The sequence below is a fragment of the Rhinolophus sinicus genome, linkage group LG06 (genome assembly GCF_036562045.2).
Source record: "Rhinolophus sinicus isolate RSC01 linkage group LG06, ASM3656204v1, whole genome shotgun sequence".
NCBI lineage: Eukaryota > Metazoa > Chordata > Mammalia > Chiroptera > Rhinolophidae > Rhinolophus > Rhinolophus sinicus.
This window is the reverse complement of record NC_133756.1, coordinates 161,167,232-161,186,485: the sequence shown is the minus strand read 5'-3', so window position 1 is coordinate 161,186,485 and position 19,254 is coordinate 161,167,232. Positions and strand designations below refer to the sequence as shown.

General features: G+C 51.2%; 1 protein-coding gene across 3 annotated transcripts; it reads right to left on the bottom strand.

Annotated features, from left to right (window-relative positions):
- Window positions 1–268: 268 nt before the first annotated feature.
- On the bottom strand, window positions 269–19,036 carry BBS1 (Bardet-Biedl syndrome 1). 3 transcript variants are annotated; one of them, XM_019737838.2, is made up of 17 exons: window positions 18,892–19,036; window positions 18,486–18,562; window positions 18,332–18,366; window positions 15,676–15,948; window positions 15,518–15,564; window positions 15,344–15,382; window positions 15,192–15,264; window positions 12,589–12,720; window positions 11,728–11,834; window positions 10,238–10,358; window positions 9,915–10,073; window positions 8,745–8,814; window positions 8,148–8,306; window positions 5,363–5,496; window positions 4,319–4,453; window positions 3,609–3,695; window positions 269–3,377 (listed from the first exon to the last, which is right to left on the bottom strand). In XM_019737838.2, exons 1-17 carry the CDS (start codon window positions 18,936–18,938, stop codon window positions 3,291–3,293), a joined length of 1,782 nt encoding a protein of 593 aa, XP_019593397.1. In that variant the 5' UTR covers window positions 18,939–19,036; the 3' UTR covers window positions 269–3,290. The 3 variants fall into 3 exon arrangements, 2 of the variants coding, with proteins under 2 accessions (XP_019593397.1, XP_019593398.1); XM_019737839.2 differs by having other exon boundaries at window positions 562–3,377; window positions 18,486–18,559; window positions 18,892–19,011; XR_012497640.1 differs by lacking the exon at window positions 269–3,377 and having other exon boundaries at window positions 8,132–8,306.
- Between the last annotated feature and the right edge of the window lie 218 nt (window positions 19,037–19,254).

Below are 19,254 nucleotides of genomic sequence, written 5' to 3'. Positions count from 1 at the left end.
GAAACAAAATTTTCTGGAACTGAAGGATACACATCTCCACCCATAGCACATCAAATAATGGCACATGCTAAGGCATGTCCTGAGAACCTCAGAGGAGGTCAGGAGCAAAAATGGCCATGGAACATCTCAGCAGCATTTTCAAAGATTAGAATACAAGGGAGCACTGCTATAAAAATGATTTTCTTGCATGAAAATGATTTTCAACTTCAAATTTTATGACCTCAGCTATCACATACATGTACGAATTAAATAAAGAAACTTTCAAAAAGTCTTAAAAAGTTTAATTCCAGTGACTTTTTAAAGAAGGTACCTGTGGATACGCTTCAGCAAATGAGGGGTAAGGCAATTATGGAAGAGGAGGAGATGGGCCCAGGACACGGGCGAAGGGAATTCCCAGGAGAAGTGCTCTATAGCAGGTCAAGGAAACACAGTCCTCACTGAAGCAGGGGATGAAGGGAAAGGTCCAGAAAAAAGAGGCACTGTCAGACCGGGTGGGGGAAGAATTAGCAACTGGTACATATGAAAAACTAAGCAAATGGGGGGAAAAAACAAAAACGGTAATTTTTTTTTCCTTTAAAGTTTATTGGGGCGACAGTTGTTAAAAAAGTTACGTAGATCTCAGGTGTACAATTCTGAAATACATTATTTATATCTCACATCGTGTGTTCACCATCCAGAGTCAGTTCTCTTCAAAACGGTAATTATTCCATGAAAAATAAAGACGTACCCCAAAAGGTAATTTATTTATGGCCCAGTTCTTGGCTCACAGTGAATAACTTTCACAGTAATATAAGTTATAATCGAAACAGTATCAATTTACCTAAAAACTGGAGAGAGAAGGAACGGGCGGGGTGCTGTCACAGAGAGCTAAAGCCTCAGAGAAGGAACGGGCGGGGTGCTGTCACAGAGAGCTAAAGCCTCATCTCTTAGGCTAGGGAGCCAACAGGTGGTGTGCAAGATTGATAAATCGAGCAAGAATAGTATAAGCATATGTAAAATAGCTGAGAGAACTGGAAATGATTGCAGCAGGGGAGCAGTACTGGGGAATCGGGGAAGGCTGTTCTTATAAACTGTCTAATTCCATAGTACTAAGTAGGTACATGTTTTTAGATCAGTGTTTTAAAGACACCAGCTCTCCTCATCCCTATTGTACACAATTTCCTGGAGCTCTAAGTAGTGAGGGCACCGTGCACTGTTTCTTGCCTCACTTTGCTCTACGTACGCTTGTCCACATCACCACAGTGGGTGTGTTTTTAATAACAGGTACATGGTGTTACATCATATAAGTTCACATGAGGGCTGGGAACAGGAACATTTTCTCCACTCTCCTCATCATGAATAGCTAGGAACAGACCCCAGAGCAAAATTTTTGGTCCAAGTTCACACTACAAAACTTCACTGGGGTGAAAGGGATTGTGCGGTCATCTGACTCAACAGCCCTGCGAAGTGACAGCCCAGCCCCAGTGACAGCTCCAGCGACAAGGAGCAGGCCCTTCCATCTGGGACAAGCCCCCTCACAAAGCTCTCAGGAGAAGACGAACGCTCTCTGACTGACAGCGACACCCCCTCGCCTGTCTTTCTACTTGTAGGTTAAACCTCCTGTTTGTTCCAACTGTGCCAAAGTTGGCTTGATCTGGAAATGCTTCACCGTCCTGACCCAATTGGTCTATGGCTGCGAGTGACTGGAACATACAGAGAGGAGCCGGACAGGCTCTTTCTTTGGTTCAGACCCCTTGCTTCTCTGAACCCGTCCCCAGAAGGCATTCTTGGGGTGGGGGACAGGGAGTGGCTGTGGGCTGTGTCACCCCAGTACCTCACAGTGTCTTGGGCACAGACTATTGCCTGGCAGTAGCAGTCAGCTTAGGGCCTTTGGCCTCAAGGACAAAAGCTCTGCAGTTATTCCTGTCAAATTTCCCCTTTCTGGAAACAAGTCGTCTCCTAGGACAATGGAGCCGAGTCTGGTCAAACTGCCTCATTTCACACGTGGGAACACAGCCCACGGGGAATAGTTACTTCCCACAAGCCTGAGCTGCCTGCCACACGCCAGGCTACACCTGGTCAGAGGGGGAAGATACAGATCTTCAGGGAGCAGAGTTCCTGGCTCACAAGTGGCTCAGGGCAGCCCCGGTAGCTCTGCCCAACAGAGCGCTGTGAGGTGTGCCAGGCAGACTGGCCGGGCCTCCGAGGCTCCGAGGCACTGAGGCCCGGGACTGTGAGTCTCTGGCCCTGGCAGTCTGAACACGTGCCTTCGCTTGGTCTTCTACCTCACTCAAGCCTCTGTGCCATGCCTTTCCAGCTAATTCTCTCCCACTATGGCCACTGCCAGGTGCCTTTTCCACTCACATGACTGAGGTGGGCTCCAGGGCATAGGAAAGCATCTTGGCCGGCAATCTGGGCTGCTGCCTCCTGTGCCACCTCCCCAGGGCCCCAGAAACACCCTGGCACCTCTGCTCTGTCTAGCTGAGCCTTCCTCCCCTGGGTGTTCTTCCCGGGCATGAGTGTCCAGTCGGGAGCAGCGCTGTGTGGCGTTCAGGAGTCTGGTGGGGGTGGTGGTGGTAGCTGGGGCCACTAGCTCCCTGCATGGGCACACTATGCCCCCCACCCCTGCACCAGCCCCTCCCCTGGCGAACTTCACACAGCATCACATGCCTAAGACCTTGACTGAGACCAAGATTTCAGAAAAGGCCCCTGTGGGGAGGCCGCTATTCTCTGGGCCCCCAGAACAGAAAGATGGGCCCCTTGCACAGCTCATGAGGGGAGATCAGAGCATGTGTTTTACTTGCAAGCTAAGCTGGCAGCAGCCAAGCCTCTGGAACTCCAGAGAGCAACAGGGGTCTCAGTCTCACCCGAGAAAAGCCTATGACTGTCCCAGGCCAGCAGGCCCCAGCCAATTCTGACCTGGGCCGGCAGCAGCCATGAGTGACGTCTCAGCGGAGCGGCTGAGGAGAAGGCTCGGCCTGTGCCCTCATCTCACCTTGACCACTTCACAGCTCTCCCTGTGGGCCTGGGTACGCTTTCTGGAGACAAGCGGGGAGATGGAAGAGCAGCAGGAGCCCCGGGGGCCAATGCCTGGCTTTCCTGTGGGGGAAGGAGCTGAATCGCCCTGGTACTCACTGGCCGGCTGCTACAGGTCAGCCAGCGGTGAGGATGGGGAGGAACGGGGAGCTTAGGAGAGGAGACAGAAGCTGGGGCCCCAGCAGCTGCTGTGCCGGGGGAGTCGGCCCAGCCTGGTGGAAGGGGCTGGTCTTCCCGGTCCTGATTCCGCAGGGGCTTGAACACCAGCCCAGGGGTCAGGCAGCTGCCAGCCCCTCGCTCACGGGCATGTTGATATGGGCACTCAGCAGGGGTGCGCTCTGGCCTTCTCGAAGCACCAGCACCTATGGAAGAGGCACCCATGGCAGTAGGGCTGTGCCCCCCTTAGCCCCTGTTCCCTGCAAAGGCCAAGCCTGGCCTGGTCTGCACTGGCCCTAATGACAGGCCACCAGAGGGGACGGGGAGGCTGGAGGCCTCTCCTGTGCAGGTACCCCCCCCCCCCACCTGGCAGCCACCGGGGGCCTTGTCCAGTCACTCCCACCATCCTCCCCAAGCAGCACCGACGGGCGACCTACCTTGATAATGTCCGAGATGCCCTTGTCACTGAGACTCTCCACAAAGGTCTCCAAGGGGTAGCTGAGCCCCGGCACCAGTAAGGGGACCTAAGATTGGGGACCAAGAGGTAAGGAAATCAGGCCTCATGCCCGGCCACTGTTTGGCAGATTCCGAAGCACTCTCAGGCCTGCCGTCATGGCTACGTTTCAGTGGACCCCGGCAGGGCGGGCAGAGGGCAGGTGTGTCCAAGGAGGGGGCGCGGTGGGGTGTGCAGGCCCAGGGCGCGCATGCTCATGACTAAACCTAGAGCTCTGACCGCCGACCAAGTCCAGGGCTTTCACATCCCAGAGTCCTGCTCAGTTTCTGGGCCTCCCAATCTGGGGGACTTGGGGGAAACCCAGGCCTCTCACTGTGGAAGATTCTCCCCAAGGCAGAGACAGGCTCCAGGAGTGACCACGAAGCAGGGTGGGCTCTGGGAGAGCACTGGAGGGGCAGGGCCTGGCTGTTCTCGCAGCACTTTCTGTGTGGCTTTGGGACCTCTCGCAGGCTGGGAAGCAGCAGCTGACGCAGGTCTTGGGCGCTGTCCCGAGGTCCCTGCTGTGCCCTAACCTGGTCTGTGGCTGCAGCCACCTGCCTGCTCCCTCACCTCCGACCCGGGGAGAGTAAGTGTAGGGTCGTGGGCAGAGTCTGCAGGCTCTCTGGGCAGGTCTCAGTGGGGCGGGAGCAGTACCTTGAAGAAGGCCCGGGGCAGGGCGTAGAGCGCCTCGTTGTACAGGAAGCAGACCAGCAGCCCCAGGATGGGTCGGGCTGTCGAGGTGTTCTGCAGGTGAAGTGTGAGCTTAAAGGTGGGGCCCAGTCCCTGAACCTGTGGGTGGAGAAAGCCCTTAGTGCCTAGTGGCCTTGCGCACTGACTACTTCCTGCTTCCTCATCACCCTCCTCCAACTACTCGAACGCACTGTCCGTCTGCCCCGCAAAAGGCCCAGAAGCCCAGAAGGTTGGCTCCAGTGTGTACAGCGATCAGCAAAGGCCCAGGAAGGGGAAGGGGCTTGATGGAGGCCACTCGGCAAGTTGGTCAGGGGCAGAGCTGGCCTGGGGACGCAGGCCCCAACTCCCACCTATGTCCTCACCACTGCCCTGCCCCTCTGCCCAGGGCCTGGCCCACTTCCCCTCTTACCCTCCGGTGGCCGCAATGATTTCACTTTCCTCCCGCTTACCCTCAGTTGCTCTGTAGTCTCTTCCTCTATCTTCCCACTTTCTCGAGGGAAAAGGAAATCCGAAGCCCCGTTGGGGCAGATGGCACCTCAGGGACCCACTTAGAGCTAGTGGGAGCCCTGATGACCTTGAGGCCACTCCCCCTGTTGCCTGTACAAGTCTCAGGGTGGCCCCTTCCCTGTCCCGGGCGGTCCTAACGCCTTGGGTCACCCGCAGTTACTGAAATGAACAGCTTCCTTCCCTGTCGCAGCTCTAAGAGTCCCTCCAGGCTCCTGGGAAGAAACGTCCCAAGGTAACTACAGCGCGCCCTGCCCCAAGTCTGGGGGCTTGTCTGCGGCACAGCATGGAAGGAGGTAGCTGGAGAGTGTCCCACTCTGGTCAGCCACGGGAAAGGCAGCACGGGACAGAGATGGTGAGAGGACTCTCACAAACGGGGGTGAAAAGGGGACACAAGACCTAGCTGGCTTGGAACTGGCTCTGGGGCTGTGGGTTCCCACCCATCTCTGACGGCGCCCCTCTGGCCCTGAGGCTGCCGACTGCCCCCAACAGCTGGGCGCTCACCACAGCATGTAGCTTCAGTGGCTCCCGGGCTATCGCAGACACGGGGCTCAGGCTGGACTCGATGGCCTGCACGTAGGCACGGGCAGCCCGGAGGCGCAGCAGGTAGAGGTCGGTCTGGAAGGTCCGGTGCATGGCTGAGGACGGACACAAAGGGCTGGTGCCGGAGGTGGGAGGAGGAGGAGGTGGGGGGCAGGGAGAGGGGTGCTCCAGCTCACGCTGCTGCGCGGAGAGTAAGTGGAGGGTAGTGGGCAAGGTCTGCAGAGGACGGAATGTGGGGAAAGGGAAGGCCGAGGTCCACCAGCCCAGCCGTCTGATGACTGGACGCTGGACAACTCCAGGGTTCCTTCTTCCTGGTTCTCCTCCCACCTCACTGCCCGCACAGTCTGTCCTTTGCTGGCTCCTTCTATTCTGCCTTAAGGGCAAGTGTTCTCTGGAGTCTTGTCCTTGGTCCCCTTCTCCTCCTCTGTCTTCCTTCCCTGGACAATCTATGTCCTGCCCCGGCTGTGACCACCCCAGAACAACTGCGAGCTCCTGATGGCCGGGACCGTGATGCTGGGTCCTCAGTGCCCAGCTCAGGGCCTGCGGTGTCCACACTCGATGACGGCATCTCCAGCCGCTCAGCACCTGGGACAGCCTCCTGCTTCTAACTGCCCCATGGTCACCTCCACCTGGTGGTCCCATCAACACCTCAAACTCAACCATGTGGAAAGCAAGCTCCTGTCCCCCTCCATCAAGTCGCCTGGGTTCCCCCCTCACATCCAATCATTTGTCAAGATTTGATGACTGAAGCCACCTCCAGAGCCCACCCCGTCCCCACTCCTGATGACACTCCTTTCCAGATTAGCACCTTGGTCTGCCTGTCTGTCCTGGACTTTGTATGTGCGAGAGGTGCCTTTTGCCTTTCGGAAGTTTTATATTTTTATGCTACCCCATCTACTCATTTTTCCTTTTCCTCTGGTCCTTTTATGGTTTCTTTCTAACCTACCCAGAATTGACCTGTGTGTCTGGTATGAAGTAGAGCTCTAACTTTCTTTCCTAGAAGCAAGGTGCCCTCCTTTACCCACTAATCTGAAACGACACTTGACTTTCCACATATTTAAGGGTCTGCTTCCAGACTTCCTAAATGTGCCGCAGATGGGTATCAACTCCTGTATCAAAACCACAGCTGCGACGTCCTACAGCTGCAGTTCGTTCTGCTATCTGATAGGCTGTCTCCTCATTCTTATTTCTCCCCAATTTCTTCTCTTAGACTCAATTTGCCAAGTCCTCAAAACAACTCACAACGGGATCTGAACTGTCACTTTGCTATGTTTCTACACTAATTTTAGAAGCTGTTAATTAATCAACAGCATTACATTAGGTCTTGCTACCCTGAGACTTGGTAATTCTCGTCATTTAAATATTCAGGTGGTCTTTTATGTTTTTGAGAGTAGTTCTATAATTTCATGAGACTTTGGGCTTTTTTTGGTTAAATTTCTAGGGATTTCCTTGCTATGGTGAATGGAAACTTTCCATTATATTTCTAACTGGTTACTGTTGGTATATACAAAAGCTATTGATTTGTTTGCATTTTAAAAACTTGTTCACCTTGGAGAACTTCCTAATTATTTCTCTACTACATCAACTGCTTTTCTTGGATTCTCTAAGCTACAATAGCCTGTTAGCTATTTTATTTAATCTCGAATTTACCTTTTTTAAAAAAACTTTTATTTATTTGTGTTTTTCCAGGACCCATCAGCTCTAAGTCAAGTAGTTGTTTCAATCTAGTTGTGGAGGGCGCAGCTCACAGTGGCCCAGGTGGGGATCAAATCGACAAGCTTGTTGTTAAGAGCACTGCGCTCTAATTGACTGAGCTAACTGGCTGCCCTCAAATTTACCTTTAAGCTTCAAGCAAGATCCCTTTTGAAGGGCCCAGTGGCTCAGGTGGCCGGAGTGCCATGCTCCTAATGCAGAGGTCGCCGGTTCGATTCCGACAAGGGCCAGTGACCAACCCAGGCTGCCGGCTGACCGAATGCCTCAGCCGGGGGACAGAGCAAGGCTCATAGAACTGGAGGGGGGGAAATCCCTTTTGAAGACAGGTGGTTGAATTACTGCATTCTTCTGCTTCACATCTTTCCCAGCTCCCCACGGCCGTTTCGGAGCTGGCTCTGACCTGCCTTTCCAGCCGCCCCTCTGGTCTCTCAGCCTCCCTGCACTACCCACAGCTACAGGCAGATGCTGCCTGAATCCAGGTAGGGCCTGTGCGCCCACCCAACCTCCGCCTGAATCGCCCTCCCTATCCCTGTCTAGCTGGTGGACTTGTAATCATCTTTCAGGGTCAAGTCCAGAGTCACTTCTGTCTGAAGCCTTTCCCCGTGTCCCAGGCAAACTTCCTCTTGTGTCTCACTAGCCCTTTGCATGAAGTTAGCAAGGCAGACCGAGCTCCTGAGTTAGGGACTAGCCTAATTCAAGGCACCTGGCACAAGGCCGGGCATAACCATAGGCGCTCAATGAATGAATGAGCAGGAAAAATTGAATAGGAGAAGGAAGACCCTTCGTCAAACTGTACTTCTTTCACGAGAATTCCTGCGTCTAGAAGTGCCTGCTCTGTCCTCTGAATTCTAAGGGCTCTTGCACCTTCCACCTCATGTGCAGGCAGGGTGTACCTGCAAAGCTGTCCCTGGACATCCTGCCCAGCTCACCCAGGTCTCCTCCCACTGCTCAGGGCACCCCGGCGGCATTCACCCACTGCTTGCTGCTTTGGAGCAATGGAGGAAGAAGAGGAATGACCTGGCCTGAGTCTCACCGGTGCCAGCCTCCCGCTCTCGCAGGGTCTGATCCACATAAAGTCGGGTCTTTCGGGGCACATTGAGTTTTGTGGCCTGGGCTGGTGGGGGGCCCACCTCACCACCCCCCTCCACAAATACTGCTGTACGCTTCAGGATCTTGATAATCAGGCCGCCGCCTAGAGAAGTGGACAGACAGAAAGAGATTTGTCCTCCCCAGTTCCACCCAACATTCCAACACTTCTTCCCCAAACAATCTACCTCCTACAGACTCATTTCTACACTCGTCTATCTTCCTGCCGAGACTGAGTTTCTGGAAGGAATGCAGTGTGTCTTAATAACCTCTGACCATTAGTTCATCTGTTCATTCCACAGTTATTTATCGAGTACTGTGGTGTCCTTGGCATTGTGGCAGGCGCTGGGGGTACTGGGGTGAACTGGAGACATAATCCAGCCCAGGGCCTGGCCCCAGTGGAGGCCCCGCCCCAGACGGGACGGGGGTCTGTGGGCCTTGCTTTCCACACCATACTTCCTGTCCACCTCCTCTTCCTTCCACCATCTGGCCTGTCCCCTTCACTCCCAATTCTACACCCCTTGGCAGCTCTGACCCCCCTCACCTCGTGTAGTCATGATGAGAGTGTTATCTTCCCGCCCGTAGCGGCCAAAGCAAAGGCTGGTCACTGCCTCCTAGGGTGGAGACACTGGAGTTTAGTTGGGAAAATATCTTAGAGAGGAGAGCAAGTCTGGAGGTGGAGGGATGAGGCTGGGGACCCCAGATATGATAGAATAGGTGAGATGTGAGGTGACGCCCAGGGCAGTTCTGCCTCTGAAATACTCCTATATCCTAATCTGCCCTCCCACCTCGCTGCCACGGCCATAGTTCCAGACTGAACATCACTGGGCTTTTGAGGTCAGCTTCCTAACAGGTCTCTCAGCCTAGTCGTTCTCCCCCGTCTGTCCTTCCCATTGCTGCCTCTGCTGCCTCTCAATCACGTCTGTTCTCTTCTGGAAAACCTCCAATGCCTGTGCTCCCCATCAGGACGTTTCAGGCTTCCACATCGGGCTCCCACCTGCCTGTTCCATCACTTCTCTCCTCTGTATTCTTCCCCCAGCTGCACACTGCCTGCCCTCCCAGCAGCCTGCGGTCCAAACCAGTTGCCTTTACGTTTTCTATTGTGACCCAGGACACTTTATACATACGTACACATAAAAGCTTCACGTGATACACTCTGAACTTTCTTTTTATGTTGCTGGTTGTGACTCATTTAATTGTGACTTCCAACTTAGTGTTTGAAAAACTCTTGTCCAAACTACCTGGATTCCCTCATCAAGAACACTCAGACCTCGGTGTTTGTTCACACTCTTTCTGGCCTGGAATGCTCTTCCTTCATTTATCGACTTGGCAAACTGCTTTGAGGCCCAGCTGAATCGTCACTTGCTCTGTGAAACGGCTCGTGAGTTCCCTCCCCACTCATCCTTCACCTCCGCCCCACACTCAGCCTGCTCTGTGCTTTTCTAGCACCTTGCTCTTCTTCGGTCTGCCTGTATTTAAATTAGATGTGTCTCTGCCGGCTGTCACTGTGTCTCTGCTGGATAGTAACCTCCCTGAAGGCAAGGATTTAATCACTGTTTTATTCCCCCCCAATACAGTGAGTTGTACATATAAGGTGCTCAGTAAATGTTTCTGAAAGGCATCGAAAGTCAAGGGCGGCAGATGGAGTGGGATCAGGAGGCAGCTAAGCAGCCCCTGCGGCGGGAATGGGGAAAGGAGTTGGCGGGCGGCTCACCGGGGTGCGGATGACGTTGAGCAGGGTCTTGTCGTGGTAAATGCGGACCTCTCCATTGGCCAGCCCGGCCATGACGGCCTGCAGGCCCCGGGAGCACTGCTCCAGGAGGTTCATGGTCAGGATGGCTGCCGGCATCTGCACTGTCCACAGCTTCTTACCCTGGGAGGGAACAGCCAAGTGCCGGCAGGGGAATCAGGGCTTAGCGTGGCCAGAAGGGGTGGCTGGAGTTGCTGAGACAGGGACATCAGAAGGGCGCGCCTGCTAGGGGGACCGTGAGACATGCATGGAGGGGCCAGGGGGCGGTACTTGCTGGGAGGCCACACCTTGTGGGTGAAGCCATGCAGGCTGTCTTGGGTGCTGCCCACCACCAGGACCTTGTGTACCCGGACAAGCCCCACAGGCTGGGCACTCAGCTCGATGCAGTACTTGGGGCGCTTGGAGTCTCTGTGGAATAAAGACACTCTCCCAGCCCGAGAAACCCTCTCTGCTTCCCTGGCTAACCCTCCTCTGTCTCAGCCCCACAGACTATCCTGGAAGGAACCATGGAGCCAAAGCAGATGACATGGTATTATTTCCGCCTGTACCACTTAGTAGCGGCGTGACCTTAGATAACACGAAGTGTGTTTTCCTTCCCGCTTTTACTAGCGTGATCTGCCTGCGTGATCTGCATGGTAACCTGGCGTTTAACAGTTTACAGTGAGTGTACCTCAGGCCAGACCAAGTGGATTTAGGCAGTTTGGTAATTTATCAGGAAGCAGGAGCAGTTTGCTCCATGTAAATGCGCTGTGTCAGTTTCCTGGCTTCTGGATCTCAGTTGCTCTTATCCAGAGAGTAGGGGTAGTTCCTGCCTACCCATCACGGACTATGGCTCACTTTTCTTCATCACTGAGTCTAGGCCAATGTCACATCCCATCTGATGACCCATGTGAGAGCCTCACACTGGTCTCTGGGCCTCCTTTCAATCTGCCCTCCACTCAGCAGAGTCATTGTTTAAAAATGCGAATGGACCATGTCATTCTTCTGATGAAAATCCCACAGCAGTTTCTGACTGCACTTCACATACAATCCGAAAGCTTTACCACGTCCTAAGAGGTCCTGGGGAGCCCTGGTCTCCACGTCACCTCTTTTCACCCTCCTCCTTGCCCACCTCGCCTGAGGAGCACAGGCCAGAGTCTTTCCCACCTCAAGGACGCTTAAGTTCTTTTTTGCCTGTAACACTTTCACCACTTTTTGAATAACGGGCTCCTTCTTCCCTTTCAAGTCATCTCTACAGACAGGCATTTGCTGATCACCCAGCCCCGTTATTTTTTTCTCCCTGAGCCTGTATTTTTCCTCCATTGCACACATCCAATTTGCAGTATTGTCTGGGTTTGCTGACACTAATATCTGTCTTCCCATGAGGGCAGGGACTATGTTTCTTTTGTTCATCAAATTGTATCCACAATACTTTATACAATAGGTGCTCAAAAACATTTCTTGAATTAAAAAGTGAATGTTGTAAGGAATATCAAAGTAATGCACTAGAAAGCATCACAGACCTCCACGGCAATGTAACAAATGAGAGACTCTTTCTATTTCTTCCCATCTCTGATTGCACTGCCCAGTGTTACAGCCTCCAGCCCGGTCTCTCACTTTGCCAACCCCCATCACACAAGCCTCCAGACAGCCCCCTGTGCTCATGGGCTCAGTCTCCTATATGAACTTCTCTGCTCTTTCCCTTCCCAAATTCCAGCCCCAAACCCCCGTTCAAGCCCTGAAACCACTAGGTATCTGAGATGTTCCTTGTGGCCCCCAAGACCACACATATGGCTACCTTCTCAGGACATAGATATTCCCATTGCGGCAGGCAGCGGCGAGCCGGAACTCTACATCGAACTGGCCAGAAACCTCCAGGAAGACGGGGACGCTGGGTAGGCTCATCTGCAAAGAAGAGGCTCAAACACCCCAATTTCTTCAGCGCCCCAGGCCTTCCCTACCCTGGAGGAACCTACTGCTCTCAGTTGGTTCCCTGTCTTAAGTGCCAACTCTTACCCTGTTGGTCACAGTTTAAACTCCCACAGTTTTCCTGGAGGAAAAATCATCAACACGTGGCAAAAGCCCTTAAGTCTATACCCTTTGACTAAACTATGCCACATCTAGGAATGCATCCTAAGGAAATACTGAGATAAGCATGCAAAGATATTTGGGCAAAGAAGCCTACTGCAGGGGTATGAATAATAGTGAAAAACTAGGAATAACTTAAACATACAACAGGTACATAAATTATGGTATAGCTATAGAATGGGTATTATGCGGCCTCTGAAAAGGCAGATGTAGTTTTATGTAGCTAGGGGAAGGCACAAATAAGCTGCTGCTCCGTGAAAGAGGCTGCATGATCCTATGCCGTGAGGCTGTTCATATATATATATGTATTTATTTATTTATGTATGGTTATATACCTGGGTCTAAATATGAACATGTCTGGAAAGACATGCTAAAACTTTAATAGTAGATATCTGTGTGTGGTGGGATTTGGCGATATATATCTTTTTCTTTATGCTTATTTACATTGTATTGTGTTTCTACAAGGAACACATATTCCCGAGAACTAACTGGGTGCAGGAGGTGCAGGGAAAAAGGGGGAGGCAATGCAGGCGGGGCCTCAGGTATGTCCAGGGTTGGGCCCCACACTGACCTTGGCCAAGATGGTGAAGGCCTCCGAGTCCAGCACCAGGAGCTCCTTGTTCTCAGTGCCCAGCACCAGGCAGGACACGGCGTCCTCCTCAGCCAGGCTCTTCTTTAAGGTGCTCATGGTGGTGATCACTGTCTGTGGAAGGACTCCAGGGATCACCCAGGGGGTCCCCACACAACCATCCCCCCAGACACCCCCAGGATGCCCCAGGAGGGAAAAGAGAAGGTAGAGGAGGAGGAAGAATATCAGAGAGGCAACAGAAGATTTATGTACGAAGGTGTTTATTGCAACCAACCTAACTTTCTAATAAAAGAGAACTAAGTCAATTAGGAACCTCCATATGATCCTAAACCAGTCATTTAAAAAATCAATGACAGGGAGAATGCTTCTAATGTGTTATAAGAAAAAAGTAGGCAAAAAGTTATGTTAGTATAATCCCTGTTTAAAAAACATTTGAATAGAAAAACATGATGAAAGGCTAAATAAACCCTTGGGGCCGGCCCGGTGGCTCAGGCGGTTGGAGCTCTGTGCTCCTAACTCCGAAGGCTGCCAGTTCGATTCCCACATGGGCCAGTGGGCTCTCAACCACAAGGTTGCCAGTTTGATTCCTAGACTCCCACAAGGGATGGTGGGCAGCGCCCCCTGCAACTAAGATTGAACACGGCACCTTGAGCTGAGCTGCCGCTGAGCTCCCGGATGGCTCAGTTGGTTGGAGCTCGGGCTCTCAACCACAAGGTTGCCGGTTTGACTCCTGCAGGGGATGGTCGCCTGCGCCCCCTGCAACTAGCAATGGCAACTGGACCTGAAGCTGAGCTGCACCCTCCACAACTAAGACTGAAAGGACAACAACTTGACTTGGAAAAAAGTCCTGGAAGTACACACTGTTCCCCAATAAAGTCCTGTTCCCCTTCCCAAATGAAAAAAAAAAAAAAAAAATGGAAAAAGGAAAGGCTAAACCCTTAAACACAAATACTGGTTATTTCTGCTCGACAACGAGACCACAGGCGAATGTTTAATTTCTTCATTGTGCTTTTCTATCATTTCTACAGGAGGCACGTGTTCCTCTTATAATTTTGATTGGAAACAAAACAAAAAAGAAGGGAGGATCCCTTTTTTAGGAATTTCTCCTATGGAAATAATTTAGCAGGACCAAAAATGTTTCTTTGGATAAAGCTGTTCATTGTATGATTATCTTTAAGAGTAAAAAAGAGAAATCATTCTCAATGCCTAGTGGAAGGAGAAAAGTGACAAAAGCATGGAAGTTAGTGGCTCCCAATCATGTAATCAAGACACAGGCTTGGAAAGACTGTCCCCGCCCTCAAACTGGACCTTTTAAGCAGTAATTAATTCACTTTCCGATTTTCGAAGTTCTCAGAGATATTGGCAACCGTGGATCTGAGCTGCTGATCAGCGGGAGGGAACAATGTTTCTCACAGAACTGGTCTAAGACTCGCCAAAGCCGAGGCATGTGTTGGGCAATGTACTTGGCTCAACTGGCCTCTACAGGAAGTGGATGGTTCCCCTGAGGCTTTCTATAATGCAGAGAATAGCTCTGGGAATCCATCCCTGGATTTAGGGTCAGCCCCTAGGTCAGGAACCACTAGAGTTCATCGGTGAATAGATTCATCAATAAAGCAATTAAAATTATAACTAAGAAAAGAAAATGAAGTGAATAAAATGGATACATTTCTTCTCCAAAGACCTACATGTGAATGGTTACATAAACCATGAGTGAAATTATGAATAATCAATGAAATAATCAAGGGGCCACTAAAAATGGAGTTCTTAAAGACTATCTAATGCTCAAGATATAATGTTATGTACTCAAGGGAAGCAGGATTTAAAAGCGTATTTATGGGCTGCCAGAGGACTCAGTTGGTTAGAGCGTAAGCTCTGAACAACAGCGTTGCTGGTTCAATTCCCACATGGGCCAGTAAGCTGTGCCCCCTGCAACTAAGACTGAAGACAACGAGCTGCCGCTGAGCTGCCAGAGGGGCGGCCGGATGGCTCAGCTGGTTAGAGTGTGAGCTCTCAACAAGGTTGCCGGTTCAATTCCTGCCATGGGATGGTGGGCTGCACCCCTTGCAACTAAAGGTTGAAAATGACGACTGGACTTGGAGCTGAGCTGTGCCCTCCACAACTAGATTGAAGGACAAAGACTTGGAGTTGACGGGCCCTGGAGAAACACACTGTTCCCCAATATTCCCCAATAAAATTAAAAAAAATAAAATGTCTTTATGAAGGAAATGTACCAAAATGGTAAGAGTGAGTATATCTGGGGAGTGAGAGTGTAGTCATTTATATTTCTTCTTTATACTTCTCTTTATTTTCCAAATTTTCTCTGATAAGAATATATTCGCTTTACCCTCAAGACAAGAAAAGTTCTACGAAGTTTTATAACTATAGAGCAATTCAAAGCTGTCACCGTTCACGGGAAATGGAGAAGGCCCTGCAGCTGTGGCCATATATATGTGGCATGGGTTGGCAGGGACACTGCAATGTGAAAGCAGTCAGGTTTGGTTGTAGAATTTACCACTGATGTTCCATGGTTTAAAAAAAAATTATCCATATTTTTTATACAGAAATAAAAAGAGAAGAGGTATTACCTGACGTCTGATGGCCTTGGACTTGTGCTGGTTCACAAACGCCTCCATTTCACTCAGCTCCAGCTGCAAAAACCTGGACACAGAGAGAACTGGCATCAGACACTCCCTTACCCTGGAGCTTCCAGAGCCCCGGCTCTCCAGAGGGGCCTTACCTGAGCGACTGTACAGACAAAGGGACCTCTGCCTTCTCCCTGCAAGCAGAGGGGCAATCATGGCAGGTTTAGTGGAGGAATTGGGGGTCAGACCAAGAGTTCTGGGATGAAGGAGTGTGGGTGGGGGAGTGAGGGAGAGGTGGGAGGCATATGAAGGGGAAGGTGGACTCTTACCGGATGCCCTCCAGCATCTCCTTCAGGGTCAAGGGGTCAATCCGATCCTACGACAGCGTGGGAAGAAGGTAGAGTCTGTGAGCTCCAGAGCCAGGCAGAGAATGGAAGACTCATGGCTGCGTCTTTGCCTTCTTGTACCCATCCCCCACATGACTCACCTCCTTGGCCTGGTTCCAAAGATCTTGTTCCAGGGGGTTTGGAGGCAAGTGGGGCAGGCTGAACTTGAAGTAGGGCCTAAGATTCTTATAAACATACACACAAGGGCCTGAAGCGAGCGCCAGGGCTGGTGTCCGGGGCTCGTGCTGGTCCATGAGGAAGGTGGCAGCAGCGGCTGGCAGTGCAGGGAGCGGGCTTTCGGTCAGCACTGTGGGTCCTTTGAGCACCTTCAGGCGGGGCTGCTGCCCACCTGGGCCAAGGTCCCCCACCACCAGCTGTAGAGAGAGGCTGGTTTATTCCAGGTTCAGGGTCTAAAGACCCCTCCACTGACCCTCTTCTTGGGTTCAGCCTTTTTGCTGGTGCACATTCATTCTCTCCACACCATTGTACCATAGGGGGTGGGGGTGGAGAGAGGGTGACGACAAAGGCTTTCAAATAAATTTTCCGAGCTCTGTGACCTTGGGAAAGTTGATTAAATTTCCCGAGCCTCCGCGAAATGGGAATATGTATCTACTTCATGACACTTGTAGTGAAAATCAAATGAGATAACAAATATAGAACCTGGTGAGTGCTAGTGAGGAGTAGGTGGCAGCTGATGTTTTCATTATTCATTCGGCAAACATTTTAGGGCCTGCTCCAAGCCAGGCACCATTCTAGACACTGGGATAGTGGCTGAGGTCAGTGGGGCACTGGAAACTCCTACCTGGGCTTCTGAGTCCTGGCTTCCGAAGGGGAACAGAGCTAAAGAAGCAGAAGCAAGCACGCAGAGCGGAGTACGCTCTGCGGATGCAGGGAGGAAAACCAATATGTGGATGCAGGGAGGAAAACTCCTCAGTCTCTGTTTTCCATCCTCCAAGTCGCTATGGCTGCCAAGCAAGCCCAGTCTCCTGAGTGAGGCTTTCAAGGCCCCTTGGACCTGCTTCCCAGGTTGTTTCCCATCACCTTCCCAGCCAGAATGGTGGGGGCTGCCCCACAAAACAGCTGGATTCTGAGCATGTATACAGTGTACCAAGAGACACACCAGAAACGTTCATTTAATCCTCTCAACAACCTGTAAGGCAGGTATTATTAGTAGCCCCATTTCACAAATGAGGAAGCTGTGGCTTTGAGATGTTAGGTAAGAGTCAGACAGCTAGTAAGCGGTAGAGCTGAGATTGGAGCCTAGATCTGTCTCAATCCAAAACCAGTGCTCTTAACTACTGTGACATTGGCCTCAACTTTATAACTCCAAATTTACTCTTTCCGAATATGCTGTGAACGTCTAAGCTTCTGAGCCTCCGCTTGTGCTGTGCCCTCTGCATGGAATGCCTTCCTGATACACTTCATTCATCCTTCAACACTTAGTTCACACGTTACGGCCTCCTGGTGCCTCCAGACAGGTTTCATTCTTCTCTCACTGGTGCTCCCACAATACTTCCCATGTATTCTATTTTAGCATCCACTCCACAACTATTTATCAAGTATCTAATTTGTGTCAGGCGCTGGGAATCAATAGTAAACGAGCTGGCCATTAAAAAAGTCATTACACGAAAGCATCTGACATTTCACATTAGTTATTGGGTCGGTGATTTCTCTACCCTTGACTGCTATAACCCCAATGCCAAGCACACACTAAAGTGTTCAGTCAATATTGTGGGTGAATTAAGGACAGTGTCTATATCGTCTCCCAACTGTGTACTGATTCATTCCTGCGTTTAGTGTCTGCACAATGCCTGACACACAGCAGGGGCTCACTGTAGGCTTGTGGAATTGCTGGATGATTTACAGATAGGAATTTGGTGGCAAAAGGCACTGAATCCTACCGCACTCTCCTTGTAGGGTATGATTCAGGCTGTCTTCTAGCTGCCCACCTAATAGTCCCATTGTGGGTTCACTGCCCCTGGTGACGGCTGAGCTACAGTGGAATAAACACATAACTTGGAATCTAACAGACTCAGGTCTGCCACTTTTTACAAACTCAGTGAAGTTAGCCTCGCTGAATCTATTTTCCCATTAACAAAATGGGGATCAATATTAACCACACATGTGAAAATGCCTCAAAGAGGGTCTAGTCCAGAAATGGATACTCAATGTATGTTAACTTCCTTTCTTTAGCCCAATATATTTCTCAACCTTTTACAAATTTAAAATTGTTATTACTTTCTTTATATTTTACCTATCTTTATATTTAAAACTTAACTTTTTATTATGGAAAATCTTCAGTCATATGAAAAGTAGAGCGACTCATATAATGAACCCCCCAATTCCATCATCCAGCTTCAACAATTATCAGCTCATGGCTAATCTTAAAATCTATGCCCTTTTGATAAACATAAAGCTCAAATCCCTCCCTTCTACTTCCCCTCCGGATTCTAAACCCCACACCCAACCAAGGGATGTGCCCTTCCAGCAAAGAATTATGTCAAGTTAACAAAATTAAGAGGCTTTGTCTTAGTGAAATCCCCAGCAGCATTTTGTTCAGCTTTATTTCTGCAGTCTGTATTATGAAATCAATAGGGTCTCTTCACCGTCCACATAAAAATAAAATTTAACACTAAATGTGCTTTCTCAGAGTACACATGAGCTCCAGATTATGCTGAGCTTCTTCGGAGCCATCAGAAAAATCTTACTTCTGGCATTTCCCTCCTAATTCTCTTTCTGCTAGGATGATCTGCTTACCTTGTACTCCCCGTCCCCATGCAAATCTGCCAGCGCTGGAAAACACAAAAGGGACGAAAGCCGGGGTCTCAGAATCCTAGAGGCTTCACTACAGAACCATTGTCTGACTCCTCCTTCTCCCCAGAACCCAGGATTCCTGGTTCCAGAGACTCACCCAGGCAGGCAGAAAAGGTGTGGATGTTGGCCATAGGGTCGTAGTGCGCATCCAGCCATTTCGAATTGGCCTCACTGCTGGGAGGAGGAGGAAAGAGCTGGGGAGTGAGTACCAAGGTACCGGGCGCAAGCTTTGAGGGAGCTGGTCTCTGAGGGTGTGGGTTTGGGGAGCTCTGAACTGTAGATACGGAACGTCTGAAGTCCAGGCTCCACCACAGGCGCACGGAGAGACCTCGAGTCACACACACACTCCCTCACTCCTTGGGCCTCAGTTTCCCTATTTGATCTCTAACAGCCCTTCAAGGAAAGCCAGCGCTGTTCGAGAACCGCAGGCGCCCAGATCCCGGGGACCAGGGCACCCTCTCCACATTTATAGGGAAAGAGGCCTCGAGGACTCCGGCCTTTACCTCTCAGCTCTGCAGCTGTCGGAATCCGACGAGGACGCAGCAGCCATCTTCGCAGGCGTCGCCTTGGCAACCGGCTCTGGCCCGCCGCGGTGCAACTCCCAAAAGCGCCCGGGCTCGGGGAAACGCGCGTACAAAGGTTCCCGACGCGCAGCCGCCAGGCAGAGTGTGCTGGCTTCCTGCCTGCTGAAGCGCAATCCGTCATCCCAGCTCATGATTTATTTTTGCTCCTTCCCAGCTGGAGCATTTGGGCCCCGTAATCTTTGGGTCAGCGGCAGGGCGCTCTGGCTTCCAGGCCTGGAGAGGAGCCCTTCCAGTGTTGATGAAGAGCAAAAGTAACTTGTCCCCTTTTCAGTTTGAAAACGG

Bases quoted from the DNA above. Each gene is read 5' to 3' on its own strand.
- BBS1 (XM_019737838.2), bottom strand. From the start codon at position 18,938: ATGGCTGCTGCGTCCTCGTCGGATTCCGACAGCTGCAGAGCTGAGAG. The intron at 10,359-11,727 runs GTAGCCATATGT...TTTATTCCACAG, and splicing joins AATATCTATGTCCTGAGAAG to AGACTCCAAGCGCCCCAAGT. The intron at 5,497-8,147 runs GTGAGACTCAGG...GTCCGTCCTCAG, and splicing joins AGAGCGGGAGGCTGGCACCG to CCATGCACCGGACCTTCCAG.